At 42.7% G+C, this 25,279-nt stretch overlaps 1 protein-coding gene across 2 annotated transcripts; it reads right to left on the reverse strand.

Moving 5' to 3' along the window:
- Window positions 1-268: 268 nt before the first annotated feature.
- Window positions 269-24,574, reverse strand: LOC106589506 (serine/threonine-protein kinase SBK1). Of its 2 annotated transcripts, none has more exons than XM_014179578.3 (5): window positions 24,438-24,574; window positions 6,857-7,149; window positions 6,429-6,631; window positions 5,758-5,949; window positions 269-5,561 (listed from the first exon to the last, which is right to left on the reverse strand). In XM_014179578.3, the coding sequence occupies exons 2-5, from the start codon at window positions 7,026-7,028 to the stop codon at window positions 4,854-4,856; spliced, it is 1,275 nt and encodes a 424-aa protein (XP_014035053.1). In that variant the 5' UTR covers window positions 7,029-7,149; window positions 24,438-24,574; the 3' UTR covers window positions 269-4,853. The 2 variants fall into 2 exon arrangements, with proteins under 2 accessions (XP_014035053.1, XP_082826613.1); XM_082970487.1 differs by having other exon boundaries at window positions 24,311-24,572.
- Window positions 24,575-25,279: the final 705 nt, after the last annotated feature.

Here is a 25,279-nt window from a genome sequence, read left to right on the forward strand (position 1 = left end):
TGTATAATAATAATTTTAATAGTTATAGAGTATAGACAATCAACTGTTCAAACTTGACATTTTCTTAAACTTCCCATAGAACATGAATCTTCATATTATTGCAAACACACTGCTGGTGCAGAGATGCTGTAACATGGTGCTGTTGCAGTTGCTAAATGGCCTGTGTTGTGATCTGATGTAACGGCAAGAAATGTAAGAAGAGCATGTCCGTATCTCCTGCAGAATACTGGGACATTGAGTCCAGGGAACAAACTCACACCGGCATTCATTCCAACCACAGTTTTCATTTTATTGTCGACTAAATCAGAGCTTACAGGGAAGACGGTTGTATTGCAAAGACATACTCGGACACGAGTTCTTGCGCTGTGTTGCCCTACTCACTAAAACGCCATAAATCATGATGCCGCATCAATATGTCACTGTACAGACAGACGGAACTCCAATACACAACTTGCAACACATTACATCATGATAGCTTTGCAGAAACCTCTTTGCCCAACTCATCTATTGGCTACAGCTATGGTCTGCAACCCAGGTTTTAGCCTTAGATTTGAATGATTAGTTGAATCAGGTGTGTTAGTGTTGGGCTAGAATAAAAGCCTGCACATCTAGGGAGTCCCCAGGACTCGGCTTGGTGACCACTAGCCTCTAGAGAAACAACTCCAGCCCTGTGCATCGGGACTGGAAGTTGTTTGGAGTCAGAACACAATAAGGTCATAGGTTGTCACAAGGTGTAGTAATCTCACTACCCAAAACACTGATGAAAGGTCAGTGGAGTTTTTCAACCTTATGGATAAGGTGAGGATTTGGGGAGAGTAAGCTGATCCTAAATCTGCCTGAAGCCAACTTCTACCCGGAGCGTGATTGAACAATACTTCAACTAGCTACAAACATTGACCAGTTCATTGTTGGAAGATGTCAAACCTCAGAGGGAAAACAACTTTACTGACTGTTACACGACATTCATACACCCAATTATGAAGAACAGAATACTACAGCTTGTGACAGCAAAAACATTTTTTTTTTTTAACAATTGTTTTCCAGCACACACAGATTTATGCAAATATGTCTGGAAATCACAACACACATTTTATTTTTTTAAATCTTATTTCTAATCTTATTTCTGACTTTAAAATGACTCATTCATCACTCTTGGGATGTTTTGCTTGGCAAGGAAGTGAGAAATCCTCTCCAGATGTCCCTTGCAACTTCTCAAGACTTGGCAATTTGGAATCTACACACCATCAAAAATGCATTATTTTGAGAACTACGGTATCTAAACTATTGTAGAAAATCTAGGATTCCCAGGATCAGTAACTTAGTTCTAGATCCTAGTTCTAATTGGTGAGATGGAAACAACATCAACAACCTACAAACACAACACATTGAATAAAAATGAACTATTATTGTTTTGTCTGGTATTGAGCCCTAAGATGTCTCAAGAGGTCATAAGACCAATATTCGCTTCAGGACATAATGCAAGAAATTGTGCTACAGCTAAATTCCACATTACAACAATCTTGACATAACTTTTTGTAAAGCTAGTTAAAAGGATTCATAAAGATATGTTTTAGTTACTCATCATGCAGTTGTTTTAAGATGTGATTGTGTACTTCACTGTATTTTTCAGCTTGAATTTAAAATGCTAAATAATTATCAAAATCCAAACAATACTCTATTCATCAGCATTAAGACATAAAAAAAAGAATCAAATAAATTGATTAAAATGTGTAAAAACAAAGTAGATATGTGTGTGTTAAGGTGCAGGGATAAAGTGTTGGAAATCATTTAGAGCTATCTGTCGTCTTGGCTTGCTGCGGCAGAATAAAGTTATCTGTAAAATACATTAATCTAAATGGTCACACTTTATTTGGATAGTCCCATATAGATTATCTACAGATGGTCATACTATCAACAAACTCTATGTTGATAAGCAACTGCTTGCTAAGGTTGCGCTTAGGGTTAGAATAAGGGTTAGGATAAGGGTTAAGGCTAGGGTTTGTGGATAGCAAGGTTTGGGTCAATCTATTTGAATTCCAGGCAATTCAGAAAGTAAACCAAATTCCAATTCCAAATGAAAAGCATTGAAGAGAATTGGAATTGGAATTTCAGTGTACTTCCTGAATTGACTGGAATTGAAATGGAATTGACCCCAACCCTGATGGATAGTTAGTTGAAATGTTGACAGGTATTGTCTACATCCACAAACCGCCTACTTGGGACTATCCATATAAAGTGATACCAACTTAATGCCTTACTCTTCTCCATCTGGTGGCTTTGAATGATCCAATATTAATGTGTAGCACATCATCGGACTAAATCTAAATCATAAACTGGAGAGAGAATACGCCATGCAACAAGTACTATTAAACACAGTAATGTTCAAGATCCAGTTGTTGTAACAGTATTCATTTTCCTGTTCAAAATGTGTTGCAGAAGACCATGTAGAGATTTGGCACTAGAGCCTCCAAAAAGCTTTACTAAAATGAGTCAAACACAAAACACCTAAAGCTAATCTGGTTATTTAAGATTTAAATAAATAAAGTAAATCTTAAAAAAAAAAAAAAAAAATCCACCTAATCAAATTTCTAATCCATACTCATGGAACATACAGTGATACGTACATACATACTGTACACACACACATACTTTGTACCAGAGTTCACATTGCATTACAGTAAACATCAAAACTGCTGTTCATTTTGATGATATTCTTTCATTGAGGAACATTTTACAAAGTATTTCTATCAGCTAAAAACCCTAATCAAAAGAACATCTCATCTTTTGACTTTTTCATAAATGGTTCAGCCATGCCAGTTCTGAAGCTCTTTTTTCTCAATTCACCTTCGACTTCAGTCTTTTTGGGGGAAATATATTGCTTTAAGAAATACATTTTGGTTTTCTTCTGATACTGTCTGAATACCAGCATTTCAGATCACAATGTGTTTTTCAACCTCTCTTTCCGTGTCTCGTCTGTCAGTCTTGGTTGGTTGGTTGATTGTTCATTGAGTCTTTGCAGTCTCTATAAAGATTTGCCATCTCTGTAGAATTACTTATCACTGGATCTCTGACTGGATCATTGTACCCTAAGACCCCAACCGGAATCATCAGGAATGTCTTGAGTTGATCCCTTTTTATTTGGCAAAATGTTCATTCATTCATTCATTAAATGTCCTTGCATTTGACCCGGTTCTCAATTTTTTTTGTGTGTGACGATAATAAGGTATAGTTATAGTATAGTATGTGTCTGTGTATGAGTATGAGTATACATAGTATGTATGAAAGTGTGTGAATATTTGTATGCAGTGCATTCAGAAAGGATTCAGACCCCTTGACTTTTTCCACATTTTGTTACGTTACAGCTTTATTCTAAAATGGATTCAATATTTTTTTTCCTCACCAATCTACACACGGTACCCGTTAATGACAAAGCGAAAACAGGTTTTTACCTGTTTACATAAGTATTCAGACCTTTGCTATGAGACTCGAAATTGAGCTCAGATGCATCCTGTTTCCATTGATCATCCTTGAGATGTTTCTACAACCTGATTAGAGTTCACCTGTGGTAAATTCAATTGACTGGACATGATTTGGAATGACACACACCTGTCTATATAAGGTCCCACAGATGACAGTGCATGTCAGAGCAAAAACAAAGCCATGAGGTCGAAGGAATTGTCCGGGGAGCTCCGAGACAGGATTGTGTCGAGGCACAGATCTGGGAAAGTTTCCCAAGAACACAGTGGCCTCCATCATTCTTAAATGGAAGAAGTTTGGAATCACCAAGACTCTTCCTAGAGCTGGCCGCCCGGCCAAACTGAGCAATCGGGTGAGAAGGGCCTTGATCAGGGAGGTGACCAAAAACCTGATGGTCACTCTGACAGAGCTCCAGAGTTCCTCTGTGGAGATGGGAGAAACTTCCAGAAGGTCAACCATCTCTGCAGCACTCTGCAGCACAGTCAGGCCTTTATGGTAGAGTGGCCAGACGGAAGCAACTCCTCAGTAAAAGGCACGTGACAGCCAGTTTGCCAAGAGGCACCTAAAGAACTCTGACCATGAAAAACAAGATTCTCTGGTCTGATGAAAGCAAGATTGAACTCTTTGACCTGAATGCCAAGCGTCACGTCTGGAGGAAACCTGACACCATCCCTACTGTGAAGCATCATGGTGGCAGTATCATACTGTGGGAATGTTTTTTAGCGGCAGGGACTGGGAGACTGGTCAAGATCGAGGGAAAGATGAACAGAGCAAAGTACAAAGATCCTTGATGAAAACCTGCTCCAGTGCCCTTAGAACCTCAGACTGGGGTGACAGTTCACCTTCCAAAAGGACAACGACCCTAAGCACACAGCTAAGGCAACGCAGGACTTGAACCCGATCGAATATCTCTGGAAAGACCTGAAAATAGCTGTGCAGCGATGCTCCCCATCCAACCTGACAGCGCTTGAGAGGATCTGCAGAGAAGAATGGGAGAAACTCTCCAAATACAGGTGTGCCAAGCTTGTAGCGTCATACCCAAGAAGACTCGAGGCTGCAACAAAGTACTGAGTAAAGGGTCTAACTAATTATGTAAATGTGATATTTCAGTTTTTCATTTTTAATACATTTCCCCAAAATTTCCAAAATCGTTTTTTTGCTTTGTCATTATGGGGTATTGTGCGTAGATTGATGAGGGAAAAAACTATTTAATCAATTTTAGAATTAGGCTGTAACGTAACAAAATGTGGAAAAAGTAAAGGGGTCTGAATACTTTCCGAATGTATGTATGTATGAATATGTGTGTGTGTATATGAGTGTAGGTGTCTGTACGCAGTATTTCAGTCCTTCTCAGGCCCGTCTCGCACATACATCTCTCAGACACAGATCTCTATAGGTGTAGCCACCAGCATGCGTCCTGGGGGCCGGTTGTTGTTGCTGATGCTGTCTCTGGGCATGCGTTCATAGCTGTTAGTAGAGGATACTGAGCTGGTGGTGGAAACAGAAACAAAATGGTGTCCACCACCTGATTCCATCATCCCTGCCTTCGTCCCCCCAGTCCCCCTCTCCACAGACACAGGAGAGAGAGGAGACAGAGTCTGCTGTTTCATCCTCTCCACCAGCATGTCTTCATCGTCCTCCCCGGACGAGGACGACGTACTGCTACCTTCCCCCTCCACCCTCACCCCTCCTCCTCTCTCCCTCTCTCTCTCTCCACCCCCTCCTCCATTCCCGTTGCTGTCTCCATCCAGCATCCAGCTGTGGCTAAAGTAGCCAAACACCTCTTTGACAGAGCAGCGTCGGTCCTGCTCCACAGAGAGGAGCCTGCGGAACATGCGGAGGGCCTGCTCTGTGAAGCGGCGCCACTGCGAGGGTACGGAGCCCGTGCGGCGCCTCTGCCAGCGTGTGAACTCCTGGTAGAAGGAGTCGGAGGGCAGGGCCTTCTCCCAGGGGAAGTTACCGGTCAGCATGCAAAAAAGAAGGACGCCAAAGGCCCACACATCTGTGCTGTAGTCCACGCAGAAACCCTCGTGGCGAGACGCGTCGCACAGCTCCGGAGCCGTGTACGGAATGGTACCGCTCACCTAGGAAGAGAGGAAGAAATAGTATTTGTTTATTGATGAGGAAGATTTCATTCTTTATTTAAGTTGGCTCCCATGACGCCTGGTCTCTTTTATGACATAGTTGGTGGTTTCTGCATCTCAAATGACACCCTATTACCTATACAGTTCGCTACTTTTGTCTTTTTAATTAAAGTTGCATGTGATTTGACCCACTCACACGTTTGACCGGCGAGCCAGCGCGGCGTGTCATGCCGAAGTCGGACAATTTGACCTTGTGGCACTCGCGGTCGAAGATGAGGATGTTCTCAGGCTTGATGTCTCGGTGCACCAACTTCTTACAGTGAAGGTAGTCCAGGGCGATGGCAACCTGGTGCACACAGCGCTTAGCAACTGTCTCCGGGAGACCAACCTGGATGGAGAGGTTGAGGAGGTTAGAAAACAATATAAACCTCAAAGATGTTTGTAATGACAACCTCTATAAACGTGTTATGAAGCACTGGAACCTGGAACCTTACGGGCAATCTGACAAAAGCTATTATAAACTGTCATTGAACATTATTAAGATTCATGTTTACAACAAAGCCGACATAGCCATTATAACAGAAGATCCCAAATATGTGTAACAGTATAGCTTCCGTCCCTCTTCTCACCCCAACCTGGGCTCGAACCAGGGACCCTCTGCACACATCAACAACTGACACCCACGAGGCATCATTACCCATCGCTCCACAAAAGCCACGGCCCTTGCAGAGCAAGGGGAACAACTACTTCAGGTCTCAGAGCGAGTGACGTCACCCGATTGAAACGCTATTAGCGCGCACCACCGCTAACTAGCAAGCCATTTCACATCGGTTACATATGCATCCCTGTATTTCTGTCTCTGTGTACCTGTGGAGGGATGATGTCGAAGAGATCCCCGGACAGGGCATACTCCTGGGCAAACACGTAGTAGTCGTCAGTCTCGAAGGCGATCCCAAACATGTTAATGATGAAGGGACAGGGCGAGAGGTAGAGAGAGATGCTGTACTCCCTCAGGAACGACTTCAGCTTGGTCGTCTTCTTCCTCAGGAACTTCAGGGCCATCTTGGTACCTGAGGGGATAACAACATGTGAGAGATGAAGGATTGTAATAGTTGATCATGCTACATGTAATCCTCGATATTTATGAACTGTAGATTAATGGACAAGTGAATGATCCTGTTAAATGTGTGTATCCTCAAGATCAAATCTAGTGTGTGTGTGTGTGTGTGTGTGTGTGTGTGTGTGTGTGTGTGTGTGTGTGTGTGTGTGTGTGTGTGTGTGTGTGTCCTCCTCACCTCTGATCTTGTGTATGACCAGGTCTACCTTGCCGTAGGTGCCCTTGCCCAGCTCCCTGATGACATCATAGTACTTGTTGATCTCTAGCATCTCCAGGTTCTGGGCTGCGATCAGCTGCAGTTCCTCCAGAATGTCCATGTTGCCACGGGAACCCAGCGGAGAAGAACTCATACTGGGGACCAGGTCAGGGGGTGGACTAAGGGATAGGGTTAAGGGACGGACAGGAACACGTGACGGGTTTAGGGGACTGACACACGGGCAGGACTGGAGAGGTGGCTAACGGCTTGTATCACTGAAGAGGAGAGAGAAATAGAAACAGGAAGACATTTTGTTAGTGGAAAATACATCAAACATGCAAAGACATTATTAACAGCTTATACAAAAAAAAATGACATTTTGTATGTCCAATAAACAAATATCGAACAAGATATAGAAAACGTGCTGATGCACACAAACACACACCAGCCTAACTCCATCCTACTGCAGTGTGATTATTCTCTCAAAATAACTTATTTTCTGAACACAGTGTTTACCATCCAGACGCAGAACACTCTGACCTATTCCTCAGACTATAGATTCACACACACACACACACACACAACTCTGAATGACACTAAACAAGATGGCTCTGTTTATGGAAACTTCAGGCTTTATGTTTAATTCCTCTGCTTAACATAAAACACTTTGGAACATACCCTCCCTTTATTTGGACAATGAAGCTAAAATGTTTCATTCGGCTCTATACTCCAATATGAAGGTGCCATAAGTATTTGGACTGTCACAATACTGTCATCTCTCGGACATAAGCTCAATTACTGTCAGTGTTGAATCAGAATCACTACGTCTCTCTCACACACACACCATCTCTTTAAGCCTGGAGGAGGGTTTATCAAACAGTACTCTTAACTCAACTTGTCCTAGCACTGCATTGGCGGCTAGGACAAATGTTTACAGGTACACGTGTGAGTGTCAGTGTGTGTGCATGTGTGTGTGTCTATGTGTGAGTCAGTATCTCTGCCCTGCTGTACTTTTATAGAAGCAGCAGCACAAGCGTAAGCCTCATAGCTGGATGAGTCATCAGCTCAGAGACAATGTCAGCTATTTGATGCCCACACTAAAAGCACGACAAGGATGCCAGGATCCACCCATTTAAATATTCTGTGACAATTACACTACTAAAACCACCTAGTGGGCAGATGTGACGCCACCTGTACTGGGTTGGACAAAGAGGAAAGGATGCTCCAAAAAGTTTTTGGACACTGTAAAGTACATGGAGAATAAGAGCACCTCCTCCCAGCTGCCCACTGCACTGAGGCTAGGAAACTGTCACCACCGATAAATCTACAATAATCGAGAATTTCAATAAGCAATTTTCTACGACTGGCCATGCTTTCCACCTGGCTACCCCGGTCAACAGCTCTGCAACCCCCACAGCAACTTGCCCAAGCCTCCCCCATTTCTCCTTCACCCAAATCCAGATAGCTGATGTTCTGAAAGAGCTGCAAAATCTGGACCCCTACAAATCAGCCGGGCTAGACAATCTGGACCCTCTCTTTCTAAAACTATCCGCCGCAATTGTTGCAACCCCTATTACCAGCCTGTTCAACCTCTCTTTCGTATCGTCCGAGATCCCTAAAGATTGGAAAGTTGCCGCGGTCATCCCCCTCTTCAAAGGGGGACACTCTAGACCCAAACTGTTACAGACCTATATCTATCCTACCCTGCCTTTCTAAGGTCTTCGAAAGCCAAGTTAAACAGCTCACCGACCATTTCGAATCCCACAGTACCTTCTCCGCTATGCAGTCTGGTTTCCGAGCTGGTCATGGGTGCACCTCAGCCACACTCAAGGTCCTAAACAATATCATAACCGCCATCGACAAAAGACAATACTGTGCAGCCGTATTCATCGACCTGGCCAAGGCTTTCGACTCTGTCAATCACCACATTCTTATCGGCACACTCAACAGCCTTGGTTCATCAAATGACTGCCTCGCCTGGTTCACCAACTACTTCACAGACAGAGTTCAGTGTGTCAAATCGGAGGGCCTGTTGTCCGGACCTCTGGCAGTCTCTATGGGGGTGCCACAGGGTTCAATTCTCAGGTCGACTCTTTTCTCTGTATACATGAATGATATCGCTCTTGTGGCTGGTTATTTTCTGATCCACCTCTACGCAGACAACACCATTCTGTATGCTTCTGACCCTTCTTTGGACACTGTGTTAACTAACCTCCAGACAAGCTTCAATGCAATACAACTCTCCATCCGTGGCCTCCAACGGCTCTTAAATGCAAGTAAAACTAAATGCATGCTCTTCAACTGATCACTACTCTGGACGGTTCTGACTTAGAATATGTGGACAACTACAAATACCTAGGTGTCTGGTTAGACTGTAAGCTGTAAACTCTCCTTACAGACTCACATTAAGCATCTCCAATCCAAAATTAAATCTAGATTCGGCTTCCTATTTCGCAACAAAGCATCCTTCACTCATGCTGCCAAACATACCCTCATAAAACTGACTATCCTACCGATCCTTGACTTTGGCGATGTCATTTACAAAATAGCCTCCAACACTCTACTCAGCAAATTGGATGCAGTCTATCACAGTGCCATCCGTTTTGTCACCAAAGCCCCATATACTACCCACCACTGCGACCTGTATGCTCTCGTTGGCTGGCCCTCGCTTCATATTTGTTGCCAAACCCAATCAAGTCTTTGCTAGGTAAAGCCCCGCCTTATCTCAGCTCACTGGTTACCATAGCAGCACCCACCCATAACACGCGCTCCAGCAGGTATATCTCACTGGTCATCCCCCAAAGCCAATTTCTCTTTGGCCGCCTTTCCTTCCAGTTCTCTGCTGCCAATGATTGGAACGAATTGCAAAAATCCCTGAAGCTCGAGACTCATGTCTCCCTCACTAACTTTAAGCATCAGCTATCAGAGCAGCTTACAGATCATTGCACCTGTACATAGCCCATCTGCAAATATCCCACCCAACTACCTCATCCCCATGTTATTTATTTTATTTATATATTTTTTTGCTCCTTTGCACCCCAGTATCTCTACTTTCATCTTGTGAACATCTATCACTCCAGTGTTTATTTGCTAAATTGTAATTATTTCACCACTTCGGCCTATTTATTGCCTTACCTCCCTAATCTTACTTAATTTGCACACACTGTATATAGACGTTTCTATTGTGTTATTGACTGTACGTTTGTTTATTCAATGTGTAACTCTGTGTTGTTGTTTGTGTCGCACTGCTTTGCTTTATCTTGGCCAGGTTGCACTTGTTCTTAACTGGCCTACCTGGTTAAATAAAGGTGAATTTAATAATAATTTGAAATGTCTCGGTGCACCAACAGTGTTACATTAGCACAGAGACCAGCAAGCTCAACATTCAGTTGGACAGCAGCTCTGGCACTGGATTGGGTGGCACTTGGCAGCTCTGGCAGTGAATGGCTGAGCACCCAGGAAGTTTTGGATGAGAGGAAGTCTGCAATAGCCATCTGTCTGTCTGTGGCATCAGTAAAATGATTACTGGCGGTTTTTGTTTCTATGGCAATGGCATGTTATTAATTATTTTGTATATCCACTGTACCAAGGTGGCGGAAATTGACTTTACCCTCCCCTCCCCCCTTCTCTGTCACTCTCCCTCTCTTTTTCTAACCATCTCTCTTTCAGAGGTTAGTTAGAAGCCGACAGCACTCTGCCAATTTCCAGATTGCTGTTATGCAACAGCCAAGCTGACAGGCCTAAGTTAGCTGAGGCAAACACACCAGAATCACAATGTTATTCCTTCAATGTTATAACAACCTCAACAAAAGTACTGCTCTGCTCTGCTGCTGTTAAGCCAATAGCTCTCTTCTTAAGCCTTTCAATAGATTGTAATTTGCCTGATGCTGGACCATTATGGAAGCAGCCGTTACAAAATACATTAAAGATGTTTTTTTACTGTATTGTTAAGAGGCAACCTTTTTGCAGGTCCACTCGAATAAATAAAATCAATCAGAATTGAAGATGAAAGATGACCTTCCTGTATTCAAAAGAGAGCACTGGAGATAAACACACACAGTCTATAGTGTACAACCCTTCTGGATTGATAAACACACAGTCTGTAGTGTACAACCCTTCTGGATTGTTTGGTGGAACCACCTGATTATTTTCTACAGCATGTAATCTAACAACAAAATATATTAGCATTATTTGCATCTCTCGCTCTCTCTCTCTCTAATCACCTGATCCTTTCCTTGCCTTACGAGGCTGGCAGCTTTTCAGCCCCACACAGCTGGAACCGAGAGAAAGAGCGAGAGACAGAGAGAGAGAAAGAGAACGCAGATAATGGTTTCCACCTCCTGCTTTGACCACAGGGGTGTGAAGAGCTTCAGGTACAACAGGTACTGTACCACGCTAGCTCATTTCACACACACACACACGCACGCACACACACACACACACACACACACATTGAAGAACCACATAGCTCTATGTCAAACCCTAGTCTAGTCTGACAGGGCAAATTCACCCCAGTCCTAAAGCAGGGTCTCATTCAGGAGGACATAACGTTACCCAACATTTAAATGCCTTCTATAGAACACACATACTTCCCTGTCCAACAAGTCCAAGAACTCCTTAGCAACAGCAGCCAAGCAGTGATTGTTTCAACCAGCTCTAGTTAGATACAGACAGAGGAACACACTGTATTTGACTTTCACTGGACCATGTTGAGCTGCTGCTGGTGTTGAATTCTAAAGTAAAGGCGAGCTGTGCTCATGTCAACGGGGCTTCTGTCTGACTGATACTGTGTGTCATCATAAGCCCCTTATGATCAGCTGGGCTAGGCCTAGCTCTGCATGCGGGCCACACACATGCACAGACACGCGCATGCACACACAGGCAGATGCCTAGTTAAATAAAGGTTACACACAGATCAGGGTCTCCGCGCCGGCTTTTGCACCCCCTCCCCCCAAAAAACAAAGTTGATAAATAAAACTATTGCTGGCCAAAATGATCGGGAGAAAAAAAATCCCATTGCAAAATAATGCTTTTTATTCATTGATGGAAATACCAGTCAATGGAAATACATTCGATCGTTATGCTTACCGTCTATAGGTTAATTTGCATAATTTAGTGGAATTAAATTGGCGTGTGTGTATATTCGTTAGTCCTCATGTAGCCCATTTTATTTATCACATGTGCTATTTTGAGCGGGATTTCTCCTGATGCTCCTCGGCTGGTTGCTGCTGGAGTAAAACATGCTATTTTATAGGCCCATTCATTTCGCAACAATTCTAAATGCAATTGTGTGTTAAAAACAGCTACTATTTTGTAGTTCTCAACTGGTACGCCAAATTGAAGCGTGCCTCCCATTCACCATACGCTACAAGCGCAGGCAACAGGGCGGTATTCCAACACTTTACAATGTGACCTGGAGGCAGAATGCATTTTGAAAACATACTTAATTGTTTGAAACCGAAATGTTTTACTTCATATTATGAGGCATGTGTTACCTTGCTTCAAAGTAGCGTACAGTCAAAATCCGACCATGGAAACATGGAGGCAATTATTTTATAGACTTTATAGGCGGCAGGTGCGGTTCAAGTTTGGGGAAGCTTACAATGTATCCTACCCACCATTTCTATCGATCTGCGTGCCAGTTATAATTTTCATATGCACATTTTCGTGGAAGTTTCATTTCAATAATAACTTTTGAGTTTCTCAAAATCATAGTCACTTGTAAAATGATAAAATCTAAAAATTGTAATTAAATTAACGCTAGAGGACCAGCCACTGCCATACGGACACATAATCACATTGATCCACTGGCGGCTTAATACATTAAGTCAATGCAGCAGTAGGCCTATAACTTCCATTGTCAATTAAGTAAAAATTGCCTACATAAAGCCGACAAAATTAAAACAGTAGGAAATATGATTAAAATGCAGTTTATTTCAATCGCATTCAATTCTCTACTCGGCCTGTCTGCTGTAATGGGGAATTGATCAAAATAAACTATCATAGGGCAAACAATTCACACAAATGAACAATGAATGCGCAAGAATTGGCGGAAGGCAGCTGAGCCATTCTGGAGAGAGACTCGCCTATATCTTCACAACTCACCCCTCCCCTTCTTCTTGTCTCAACATTTGAAATTACACTCAAAAAACATTATCTTCACACATATTTTAGATGCTTTTCACGGGCACCTGCAACTCAATAATCAGCTAGGCCTATTGCCACTCCCACTGACCAAATTGCGGTCTTCCTATGTACTGTAAATAGGCAGTGGCCTGTGAATTTATGATTTGAAACAATCCACAGCTATTTTCTAAAAGAAGCAAATGATCCTCGATTCTTCTGCGGCTAAGTCATGCTTTCAGGTGAGGTATTTTGAATGATTTAATAATATAATTTTGGAACATTTATTTCAATTTACTTCCCTATAGGACCCACCACTACGCAATTTCTCTCCTGTTCTATTGGTTTTCATATCAACTTTCTTCCGTTGCCCAGAAGCCAAAGGCACAATCCTAGTCATATTAACAACCCATCCTAGTTGTTGCATCATTACATTCCCCCTCTTTCTAAATTCCTAATGGATATTTTAATCTCTGTCACAGGTATGATGTTTAGAATGTTTTTTTTCCTACTAATTGCATTTTGGCAAATGTTTGAAAATGACGATTTATTGTCTGCTTCATTACAGGAGTTGCTTGTTCTGTTAAAATGAATTACCATAATCTAAATGTGATTTATATATATATATAATATATATATATATATATATATATATATATATATATATATATATATATAGCGGATAGATTGTAGCTTCCATCAATGTAATTGTTTGCATCATTTCCAATCCCCCATACATTTTTGGGGTAAATATATACTACCGTTTAAATGTTTGGGGTCACTTAGAAATGTCCTTGTTTTTGAAAGAAAAGCTCATTTTTTGTCCATTAAAATAAGTCTACACCCGCAAAACACCAGTCTCACATCAACAGCGAAGGGGCGACTCCGGGATGCTGGCCTTCTAGGCAGTGTTCCTCTGTCCAGTGTCTGTGTTCTTTTGCCCATCTTAATCTTTTCTTTTTATTGGCTAGTCTGAGATATGGCTTTTTCTTTGCAACTCTGCCTAGAAGGCCAGCATCCTGGAGTACCCTCTTCACTGTTGACGTTGAGATGCGGGTACTATCTAATGAAGCTGCCAGTTGAGAAGTTGTGAGGCGTCTGTTTCTCAAACTACAAACTCTAATGTACTTGTCCTCTTGCTCAGTTGTGCACCGGGGCCTCCCACTCCTCTTTCTATTCTGGTTAGATCCAGTTTGCGCTGTTCTGTGAAGTACACAGCGTTGTACGAGATCTTCAGTTTCTTGGCAATTTCTTGCATGGACTAGCCTGCTTTTCTCAGAACAAAAATAGACTGATGAGTTTCAGAAAAAGTTATTTGTTTCTGGCCATTTTGAGCCTGTAATCAGAACAACAGTTTTCAGCTGTGCTAACATAATTGCAAAGGGGTTTTCTAATGATCAATTAGCCTTTTAAAATGACAAACTTGGATTAGCTAACACAATGTGCCATTGGAACACAGGAGTGATGGTTGCTGATAATGGGCCTCTGTACGCCTATGTAGACATTCCATTAAAAATCAGTCGTTTCCAGCTACAATAGTAATTTACAACATTAACAATGTTTGTACTGTTTTTCTGATCAATTTGATGTTATTTTAATGGACAAAAAAAGGTGCTTTTCTTTCAAAAACAAGGACATTTCTAAGTGACCACAAACCTTTGAACGGTAGTATATATATATATATATATATATATATATATATATATATATATATATCTTACATACACACACGCATATATATATATACACACACACATATATATAAAATATACATGCATACATATATATATATAGTATATTACATATATATTACATACACACACACACACACACACACACACACACACACACACACACACACACACACACACACACACACACCACACACACACACACACACACACACACACACACACACACACACACATATATATATATACATATAAAAATATACATATAAAAATATACATACACACTACCGGTCCAAAATTTTAGAACAGCTACTCATTCAAAGGTTTTTCTTTATTTTCACTATTTTCTACATTGTATAATAATAGTGAAGACATCAAAACTATGAAATAACACATATAGAATCATGTAGTAACCAAAAATGTGTTAAACAAATCCAAATATATTTTATATTTGAGATTCTTCAAATAGCCACCCTTTGCCTTGATGACAACTTTTGACCGGTAGTGTATATGCATATCTTCTTAAAATATATTTTCCTTTATTATTTCCCGCACACCCTACCGTCCCTCCCCTAATTGGAGTAAAGTAATGGTTTCCACTTTTTTAATGATTTTTTTTAATTTAACCTTTATTTAACTAGCTAAGAACAAATTATTATTCACAATGACGGCCTACCCCCAGGCCAAACCCTAACCCAAACGATGCCAATTGTGCACCACTCTACGGGACTCCCAATCACGGCCGGTTGTGATACAGCCTGGAATCGAACCAGGGTCTGTAGTGACGCCGTATACACACTATATACATTTTACGGACACAATCTATTTTACAATAGTTATATTTAGTCCTGGCCTTCCTATATTTGTGATGTATATCCAGTTTGATGTAAATGTGATTTCTGTTATTCTGAGCACCGTGGGTTGACGCTCTAATTGGTTTATGCACCCAATGCATATGGGTCCAGTACATTTTTCCAATGGCCGGTAAATTCAAATCTTTATCAAATAGCTCAGCTCAGTATTTGTATGATTTATTTTATACAGTCTTTTTAGCTCAATAACCCAATCATTTTGGACTACACTGTAGGTCTGCGTAAAGGACACCCATTCTGTCAGGCATAATCATTTCTATTGGGACAGCATTCTCAGGAGCTGCATCATGTTGAGCTCTGCATGGTGCAGCTGTAGCCTGGGCCTACGACTCTGTCCTCACACTGCCCTTCCCCTCTGGCCCTGACTTGGAGGTCAGATCTGATCGGTTCTCTTTCAATTATTCATTTTGATATCTCATGTGGGGATTCGCTAGGATCACCTACTCTCGGATCTCTTCTGCACAAAGAGTATTACTCTCTCGCGCTCCACAGATCGACTGGATCCATGTTTTCCTGACTAACTATTCACAAGTGAACCGTGAAGGATATCGCTGCTGAGCGTAGGTCTTCAGACCCTGTCGAGAGGTTGAGTACTAACTGGAAGGTTTTTGTTTAATGTAAAAATTCCTTTCCTACTTCTGAGTCTCCATTGGTAACTAGCTTCATGGCTAGCTATTGAGACTCGGTTAGCCCACGCTGCAAGCTAACCTCACTAGCATACCCTACCCAGAACATGGTAGCAATTCTATCTACCTTCTCTTGTCTGGTTTAATCTACGTTCGCCCACTGTGTTAACTAGTCTGACCGTCTCAGCCTCACGGCTCCTTCGGTTGCGGAAGCACACTATCTAAAGGTTAACTCTGCCCCCAAGCGGGTTCCTTCAGCCAGCACTAAGCTAGCCACGTGCCTTCACCACGAGGTAGCTGCTAGCTAGCTAAAGCCCCAACACCCCAAGCGTGTATAGCGTTCTACTGTGCTCATTATTGCTATCTGTTAGCCGCAAGGCTTCTAACTAGATATCTTATTACGCCGTTTATACAAGCTACTATTTGTTAGCCACAAGGAGCAAGGTTTCTAACTAACTAGCCTACACCATCTACACATTGTTCTTACAGCAGGCATTGCTCTGTCCCCCTATCAAGCCTTGTTCCTCACAATGGCCAATGCTATCCCATCCCAGGATGAGCCTAGCCAAGCACTCAGACACCCATGTTCTTGTACTTGCGGTTTCATCATTGCAGGGAAAGATTCCCACCCTCAATGCATCAATTGCTTGGGTAAGGAACATGGCCAAGAGGCACTTGAGGACTGTGAATCCTGTAAGAACTGGTAAATGTTGACAAGGGCAGGTCTGAAAAGGAGGCTTAAACGTGCTTCTATCTGGGAAGTACCCTCGCCACTGAGCCAAAAGCAACAGCTGAGGCTCAGCTCCCTACAACAGTGCCTAATTGAGGGTGAGGCCATGGATAGCCTCAACTCCCTCACCTCACTGTCTGATGACATAATGTCAGGCGAAGGTGAGTTAGGGGATGACGAGAATGACGATGGGATTAATCTCAAGGAAATCCTCAAGAAAACTCAAGAGGTGGAGCCTGACGACCCCGTTCTCCCGCCCTTTTAGTTCCGCAGGCCTGGTGGCCCAGAGAGCAGTGGAGCTGCTTTTGGTCAGCCATTACAACCCTGCTTGAGTCACCGGTGCCGACAGAGATGGCCGCCTCGCTTCGCGTTCCTAGGAAACTATGCAGTATTTTGTTTTTTTTATGTGTTATTTCTTACATTGTTACCCCAGGTAATCTTAGGTTTTATTACGTACAGTCGGGAGGAACTATTGGATATAAGAGCAACGTCAACTCACCAACATTATGACCAGAAATACGACTTTCCCGAAGCGGATCCTCGGTTTTGCCCACCACCCAGGACAATAGACCGGTCCCAGCCGGCGACCCAAAACAACGACGCCGTAGAATGAGCAGACGGTGCGGTCTTCTGGTCAGGCTCCGTAGACGGGCACATCGCGCACCGCTCCCGAGCATACTACTTGCCAATGTCCAGTCTCTTGACAACAAGGTAGACGAAATCCGAGCAAGGGTTGCATTCCAGAGAGACATCAGAGACTAACGTTCTTTGTTTCACGGAAACATGGCTCACTTGAGACATGCTATCGGAGTCGGTACAGCCAGCTGGTTTCTTCACGGATCGCGCCGACAGAAGCAAACATCTTTCTGGTAAGAAGAAGGGCGGGGGTGTATGCCTTATGACTAACGAGACATGGTGTGATCATAACAACCTACGGGAACTCTGGTTCTTCTGTTCACCTGACTTAGAATTCCTCACAATCAAATGCCGGCCGCATTATCTACCTAGAGAATTCTCTTCGATCATAATCACAGTCGTGAATATTCCCCCCCCAAGCAGACACATCGACGGCCCTGAAAGAACTTCATTTGACTCTATGTAAACTGGAAACCACATATCCTGAGGCTGCATTTATTGTAGCTGGGGATTTTAACAAGGCTAATCTGAAAACAAGGCTCCCTAAATTCTATCAGCATATCGATTGCGCAACCAGGGCTGGCAAAACCCTAGATCATTGTTATTCTAACTTCCGAGACGCATATAAGGCCCTCCCCCGCCCTCCTTTCGGAAAAGCTGACCACGACTCCATTTTGTTGCTCCCAGCTTATAGACAGAAACTAAAACAGGAAGCTCCCGCGCTCAGGTCTGTCCAACGCTGGTCCGACCAATCGGATTCCACGCTTCAAGATTGCTTCAATCACGTGGACTGGGATATGTTCCACACTGCGTCGAACAACAACATTGGTGAATACGCTGATTTGGTGAGCGGGTTTATTAGCAAGTGCATCGGCGATGTCGTACCCACAGCGTCTATTAAAACCTGTTGGGGATAGGGGGCAGTATTTGCATGGCCGGATAAAAAACGTACCCGAATTAATCTGGTTACTACTCCTGCCCAGTAACTAGAATATGCATATAATTAGTAGATTTGGATAGAAAACACTCTAAAGTTTCCAAAACTGTTTGAATGGTGTCTGTGAGTATAACAGAACTCATATGGCAGTCAAAACCCTGAGACAAATACTAACAGGAAATGGAAATCTGATGTGTGGAATCACTTCAAACCTTTGCCATTGAAACACACAGGGACTTATTAATCATTTAGCACTTCCTAAGGCTTCCACTAGATGTCAACAGTCTTTACAAAGTGGTTTGAGTCTTCTATGGTAGAAACTGACCCAAAGAGAGGCTTGGGAAGTTGGTCACAGGGGGAGGGCCATTACTACTATGACGCGGGCGCCCATGGGAACCCTATTGTTCCGAAACGTTTAGTAAGACAATGCAATCGTCCGCCTTGAATATTATTGAAGCTCTGGTTGAAAAAGGCCCTAAAGATTTATGTTATACAACGTTTGACATGTTGAACGAACGTAAATATATTTTTTTGCACATTCGTGACAACAAGTCCCGCGCGCTTCAGTACATTATGAGTAGCCTTCGGAACGCGCTAACAAAAAGGAACTATTGGGACATAAATTATTAACCTGGGATTCCTGGAAGTGCCTTCTGATGAAGATAATCAAAGGTAAGGGAATATTTACAATAGTATATTTGATTTTAGATGGTTCCAAGATGGCGCTAACATGTATCGCCTAGCCTATTTTTCTGAGCATACCACGTCGGTTATTGCAAAGTGTGATTTCCCAGTAAAGTTCTTTTTAAATCTGCCAATGCGGTTGCATTCACGAGATGTTAATCTATAATTCTTTGAATGACAATATTACATTTTAACAATGTTTTCGAATAGTAATTTTGTAAATTGTAGCGCTGATTCACCAGAAGCATTTGAGGGAAAATATTTTCTGAACGTCACACGCCGATGTAAAATGCTGTTTTTATATACAAATATGAACTTTATCGAACAAAAAATGCATGTATTGTGTAACATGATGTCCTAGGAGTGTCATCTGATGAAGATTGTCAAAGGTTAGTGCTGCATTTAGCTGTGTTTTGGGTATTGGTTATGCATGTTAGTTGCTTTGAAAATGGCAGTGTGATTTTTTTTGGCAGGGTACTCTCCTAACATAATCTAATGTTTTGTTTTTGCTGTAAAGCCTTTTTGAAATCGGACAACGTGGTTCGATTCAGGAGAGGTGTATCTATAAAATGGTGTAAAATAGTCATATGTTTGAGAAATTGAAGTTATAGCATAGGAATTTGTATTTCGCGCGACGTGATTCCACTGGCTGTTGACTAGGGTGGGACGCAAGCGTCCCACGTTCCCAGACAGGTTAAAACATTCCCAAACCAGAAACCGTGGATTGATGGCATTCGCGCAAAACTGAAAACGCGAACCACTGCTTTTAATCAGAGCAAGGTGACCGGAAACATGACCGAATACAAACAGTGTAGCTATTCCCTCCGCAAGGCAATCAAACAAGCTAAGCGTCAGTATAGAGACAAAGTAGAGTCGCAATTCAATGGCTCAGACATGAGAGCTATGGTTAGATCCAGCCCATCGCGGACCAGGATGTCTTGCTCCCAGACAGACTAAACAACTTCTTTGCTCGCTTTGAGGACAATACAGTGCCACTGACACGGCCCGCTACCAAAACCTGCGGGCTCTCCTTCACTGCAGACGACGTGAGTAAAACATTTAAACGTGTCAACCCTCGCAAGGCTGCAGGCCCAGACGGCATCCCTAGCCGTGTCCACAGAGCATACGCAGACCAGCTGGCTGGTGTGTTTAGGGACATATTCAATCCATCCTTATCATAGTCTGCTGTTCCCACATGCTTCAAGAGGGCCACCATTGTTCCTCTTCCCAAGAAAGCTAAGGTAACAGCGAAATGACTACCACCCCGTAGCACTCCCGTCATCATGAAGTGCTTTGAGTGACTAGTTAAGGACCATATCACCTCCACCCTACCTGACACCCTAGACCCACTCCAATTTGCTTACCGCCCCAATAGTTCCAGAGATGACGCAATCACAATCACACTGCCCTAACCCATCTGGATTTTGGCCCATTCCTCCTGACAGAGCTGGTGTAACGTAGTCAGGTTTGTAGACCTCTTTGCTCACACACGCTTTTTCAGTTCTGCCCACATTTTCTAAAGGATTGAGGTCAGGGCTTTGTGATGGCCACTCCAATATCTTGACTTTGTTGTCCTTAAGCCATTTTGCCACAACTTTGGAAGAATGCTTGGGGTCATTGTCCATTTGGAAGACCCATTTGCGGCCAAGCTTTAACTTCCTGACTGATCTTGAGATGTTGCTTCAATATAGCCACATACTTTTCCTCCTCATGATGCCATCTATTTTGTGAAGTGCATGAGTCCCTCCTGCAGCAAAGCAGCCCCACAACATGATGCTGCCACCCCGTGCTTCACGGTTGGGATGGTGTTCTTTGGCTTGCAAGCATCCTCCTTTTTCCTCCAAACATAACAATGGTCATTATGGCCAAACAGTCCTATTTTTGTTTCATCAGATCAGAGGACATTTCTCCAAAAATTACAATCTTTATCCCCATGTGCAGTTGCAAACCGTAGTCTGGCTTTTTTATGGCAGTTTTTGAGCAGTGGCTTCTTCCTTCTTCCTTTCAGGTTATGTCGATATAGGACTCGTTTTACTGTGGATATAGATACTTTTGTACCTGTTTCCTCCAGCATCTTCACAAGGTCCTTTGCTGTTGTTCTGGGATTGATTTGCACTTTTCGCACCAAGGTATGCTCATCTCTAGGAACAGAACGCATCTCCTTCCTGAGCGGTATGATGGCTGCATGGTTACATGATGTTTATACTTGCGTACCATTGTTTGTACAGATTAACGTGGTACCTTCAGGTGCTTGGAAATTGCTCCCAAGGATGAATCAGACTTGTGGAGGTCTACTATTTATTTTCTGAGGTCTTGGCTGATCTCTTTTGATTTTCCCATGATGTCAAGCAAAGAGGCACTGAGTTTGAAGGTAGGCCTTGAAATACATCCACAGGTACACCTCCAATTGACTCAAATTATGTCAATTAGCCTATCAGAAGCCATGACATAATTTTCTGGAATTTTCCAAGCTGTTTAAAGGCATAGTCAACTTAGTGTATGTAAACTTCTGACCCGCTAGAATTGTGATACAGTGAATTATAAGTGAAATAATATGTCTGTAAACAATTGTTGGAAAAATGACTTGTCATGCACAAAGTAGATGCCCTAACCGACTTGCCAAAACTATAGTTTGTTAACAAGAAATTAACAAACATTTGTGGAGTGGTTGAAAAATTAGTTTTAATGACTCCAACCTAAGTGTATGTAAACTTCTGACTTCAACTGTATTCTACTGTATTTTAGTCAATGCCACTGACATTGCTCGTCCTAATACTTATATATTTCTTAATTCCACTATTTTACTTTTAGATGTGTGTATTGTTAGATACTACTACACTGTTGGAGCTAGGAACACAAACATTTTGCTACACCCGCAATAACTTATGCTAAATATGTGTATGTAACAGAGTGTAGGATGGAACAGTCTGTTTAGTCATACCATTTCTCCAAGAAAAAACAGCAATAACTCTAAAACAGTGAGTTTGCATAAAGGGCTGGCACTCCTTACATTTTAATCTTTTTTTCTCACCAGCTATGCCCCGAGGTCTAAAGCATCCGGGTGAGGATGGAGAATTTCTTCGTTCACATGGGTATAAAGCATGACGATAGCTGCCATGACTGGTTGTAAGCAAATCAAATCAAATGTTATTTGTCACATACACATGGTTAGCAGATGTTAAAGCGAGTGTAGCAAAATGCTTGTGCTTCTAGTTCCGACAATGCAGTAATATCCAACGAGTAATCTAACCTAACAATTTCACAACAACTACCTTATATACACAAGTGTAAAGGAATGAATAAGAATATGTACATAAAAAAATAATGAATGAGTGATAGTATAGAACGGCATAGGCAAGATGCAGTAGATGGTATAGAGTACAGTATATACACATATGAGATGAGTAATGTAGGGTATGTAAACATTATATGAAGTGGCATTGTTTAAAGTGGCTAGTGATACATTATTACATCAATTTTTCTATTATTAAAGTGGCTGGAGTTGAGTCAGTATGTTGGCAGCAGCCACTCAATGTTAGTGATGGCTGTTTAACAGTCTGATGGCCTTGAGATAGAAGCTGTTTTTCAGTCTCTCGGTCCCAGCTTTGATGCACCTGTACTGACCTCACCTTCTGGATGGTAGCAGGGTGAACAGGCAGTGGCTCGGGTGGTTGTTGTCCTTGATGATCATTTTGGCCTTCCTGTGACATCGGGTGGTGTAGGTGTCCTGGAGGGCAGGTAGTTTGCCCCCGGTGATGCGTTGTGCAGACCTCACTACCCTCTGGAGAGCCTTACGGTTGTTGTGGGCGGAGCAGTTGCCGTACCAGGCAGGTAGTTGCCGTACCAGATTGTGCATCCGTAAAAGTTTGTGAGGGTCTTAGGGGCCAAGACGAATTTCTTCAGCCTCCTGAGGTTGAAGAGGCGCTGTTGTGCCTTCTTCACCACACTCTCTGTGTGGGTGGACCATTTCAGATTGTCAGTGATGTGTACGCAGAGGAACTTGAAGCTTTTCACCTTCTCCACTGCGGTCTCGTTGATGTGGATATGGGCGTGCTCCTTTTGTGTCCAGTATGAAGGAAGTTAGATAGTTTCAGGTGCCAATCCTAACTGGCATTAGCAATTACACTAGCGCTAGTTAGCAACTTCCTTCAAACTGCATGCAGAGACATAAAAATGTTATCTGCGAGTTCATCTGAATCTGGGTAAGTAGATAGAGGGCCTCATTGCCAAAATCCATAAGTATCCCTTTAAGCACAATGGACATGTCCCAGGACCAGATAAAGGCTTAGAGACTGTGCATAAGCTAAGCGCCCTCCTCATCTTCTTCCTTTATATTTTTTACTACAAAACATAGAAATGCGCCATTTTCACATATGTTGATGTTGGGGTGGTGCTGTAGATGATGAATATGAAGTAAAAAAAAAGAAAGAAAAATAAGGCCTTTCCCTTAAAGTTAGTTTCTGATAGCTTGACGGCCCCTGAGTACCCTGGCCGCCTGCTGCACCAACCCGGCCAGAAGCGGCTATGTTGGTGTCCCCTGTAGGCCTAGCCATAGGCCTATGCTATATCTATGACTATGTCTGCTCGGTCCTCGACAACTGCAAGTGATGAGAACAAGTGACCGTCAGATAGAGAGAGAGAGAGAAATAGGGAGAGAGCTGCAGACGAGATAGAAACTGGAAAACAGTCAATATGATGTAAAGTGACTGTCATTGCGCGCGAGAGAGAGCACTGGAGAGAAGGAATTAATTTACATACGTGAGTGTTTGCCTAGCCTAGAACAAATGAAGATAACCACATTGCGAAGAGGCAACACATATCAATTGTCGGATATAATGGACTATGTTATGCACTACACATACCTGGCATGATCCAGGTACACTTTTACGCAAACCCATAAAACATCAGAAGACATCGCATCCAGTACAGAGGACGGCAATAAATAATCAGCACAGAAATACAAATGCAACAGCATTGTTTCAAATGACTGACACCTTGCAGCAGTAGCCTTGCAAGCACAAGTCTCATTTCGTGCCAGGCAAATGCGCACCACCCATTCGGCAGCAGCAGTGGAGGATTCTACAATGTTTAGATAATTCAATATCAGTTACTTCTCATTCTGCAATAGGCTACTCACCATTCAATCCATCCAACATACGAGGGCTCTGAAGTCAGATAAATAAATAACAAATCGTGAGGATGATAGCACATAGCCGAGCAGTTTAATATAACAATTTATCTTCCCCGTCTGCATTCAAATGTACCTTATCGTGCTATTGACAGCCGGTGTAGCGGTAAATTCGCATTGCTCAGCGGACCACTCTAGCTCCAGTCCTATTGTCTCCGCATCGCTCCTGGATGAGAGGATCACAGACGAGGTTCCAGCCCCTTTTCCGCCTCAACCAATAGCAGCGGAGAATCGGTAGACGCGCACCCTGCTTGCAAGCCTGGACCGGAGCTGTCTCCGTACAGATTAGCGAGTTAAACTCGGAAAGGAAAGGTAGGAATGAGACGTGAATTTTTCGGTTGACGGTTGTTGAAGGGATTGGGAGGGCTATGGCATTATAGGGATTCAAGTCATGGAAAGTGATGGGCTACATCTCAAAATTAGTAATAGGTATTTTTATTGTAGGACTATGATGGACATAGTTTCATATTACCACTATGATCAGCACAATTGGAACTGTTTAAAGCAATGCCAGCTTTGCCACTACATCCCTTGATCAAGGAAGGGGGCACATTGGATGCATGACAGTCTTGTAACAAACAGTGGCTTCCTCTCCATCATGTTTGTTTAGGCTAATAACTGATCTGAAAACAGGAGAATGTTCACTACACTAGGACTTCGCTATCACCTGTCCAGTTGTTTCAGATCACTGAAGATGAAGGAAGAGAGAGAGGAATACATCTTAGACTACTGCACCTGGTGCACTAAACAGTCACTGTGAGGCGGGAAAAGGACTAGTTATTAGACCTAGTAACATATCATTACCATCTCTGTTGTGGTGTTACCAACAGGTTGCGTCACAAGAACAGATAGAGATAGCACTGCTGGCCTTCTCCTATCTAGATACCATAACATTACACTCTCCCTCATACCGCAGCG

This window comes from Salmo salar, chromosome 28 (assembly GCF_965601325.2).
Source record: "Salmo salar chromosome 28, fSalSal1, whole genome shotgun sequence".
In the NCBI taxonomy this organism is placed as follows: Eukaryota; Metazoa; Chordata; class Actinopteri; order Salmoniformes; family Salmonidae; genus Salmo; species Salmo salar.

Excerpts from the sequence above, each read along its gene's own strand:
- LOC106589506 (XM_014179578.3), bottom strand. The coding sequence starts at position 7,028 with ATGAGTTCTTCTCCGCTGGGTTCCCGTGGCAACATGGACATTCTGGAG. Across the intron at positions 6,632-6,856 it reads GGTCATACACAAGATCAGAG|GTACCAAGATGGCCCTGAAG; the intron begins GTGAGGAGGACA and ends TTATCCCCTCAG. Across the intron at positions 5,562-5,757 it reads CTGGCTCGCCGGTCAAACGT|GTGAGCGGTACCATTCCGTA; the intron begins GTGAGTGGGTCA and ends CTCTCTTCCTAG.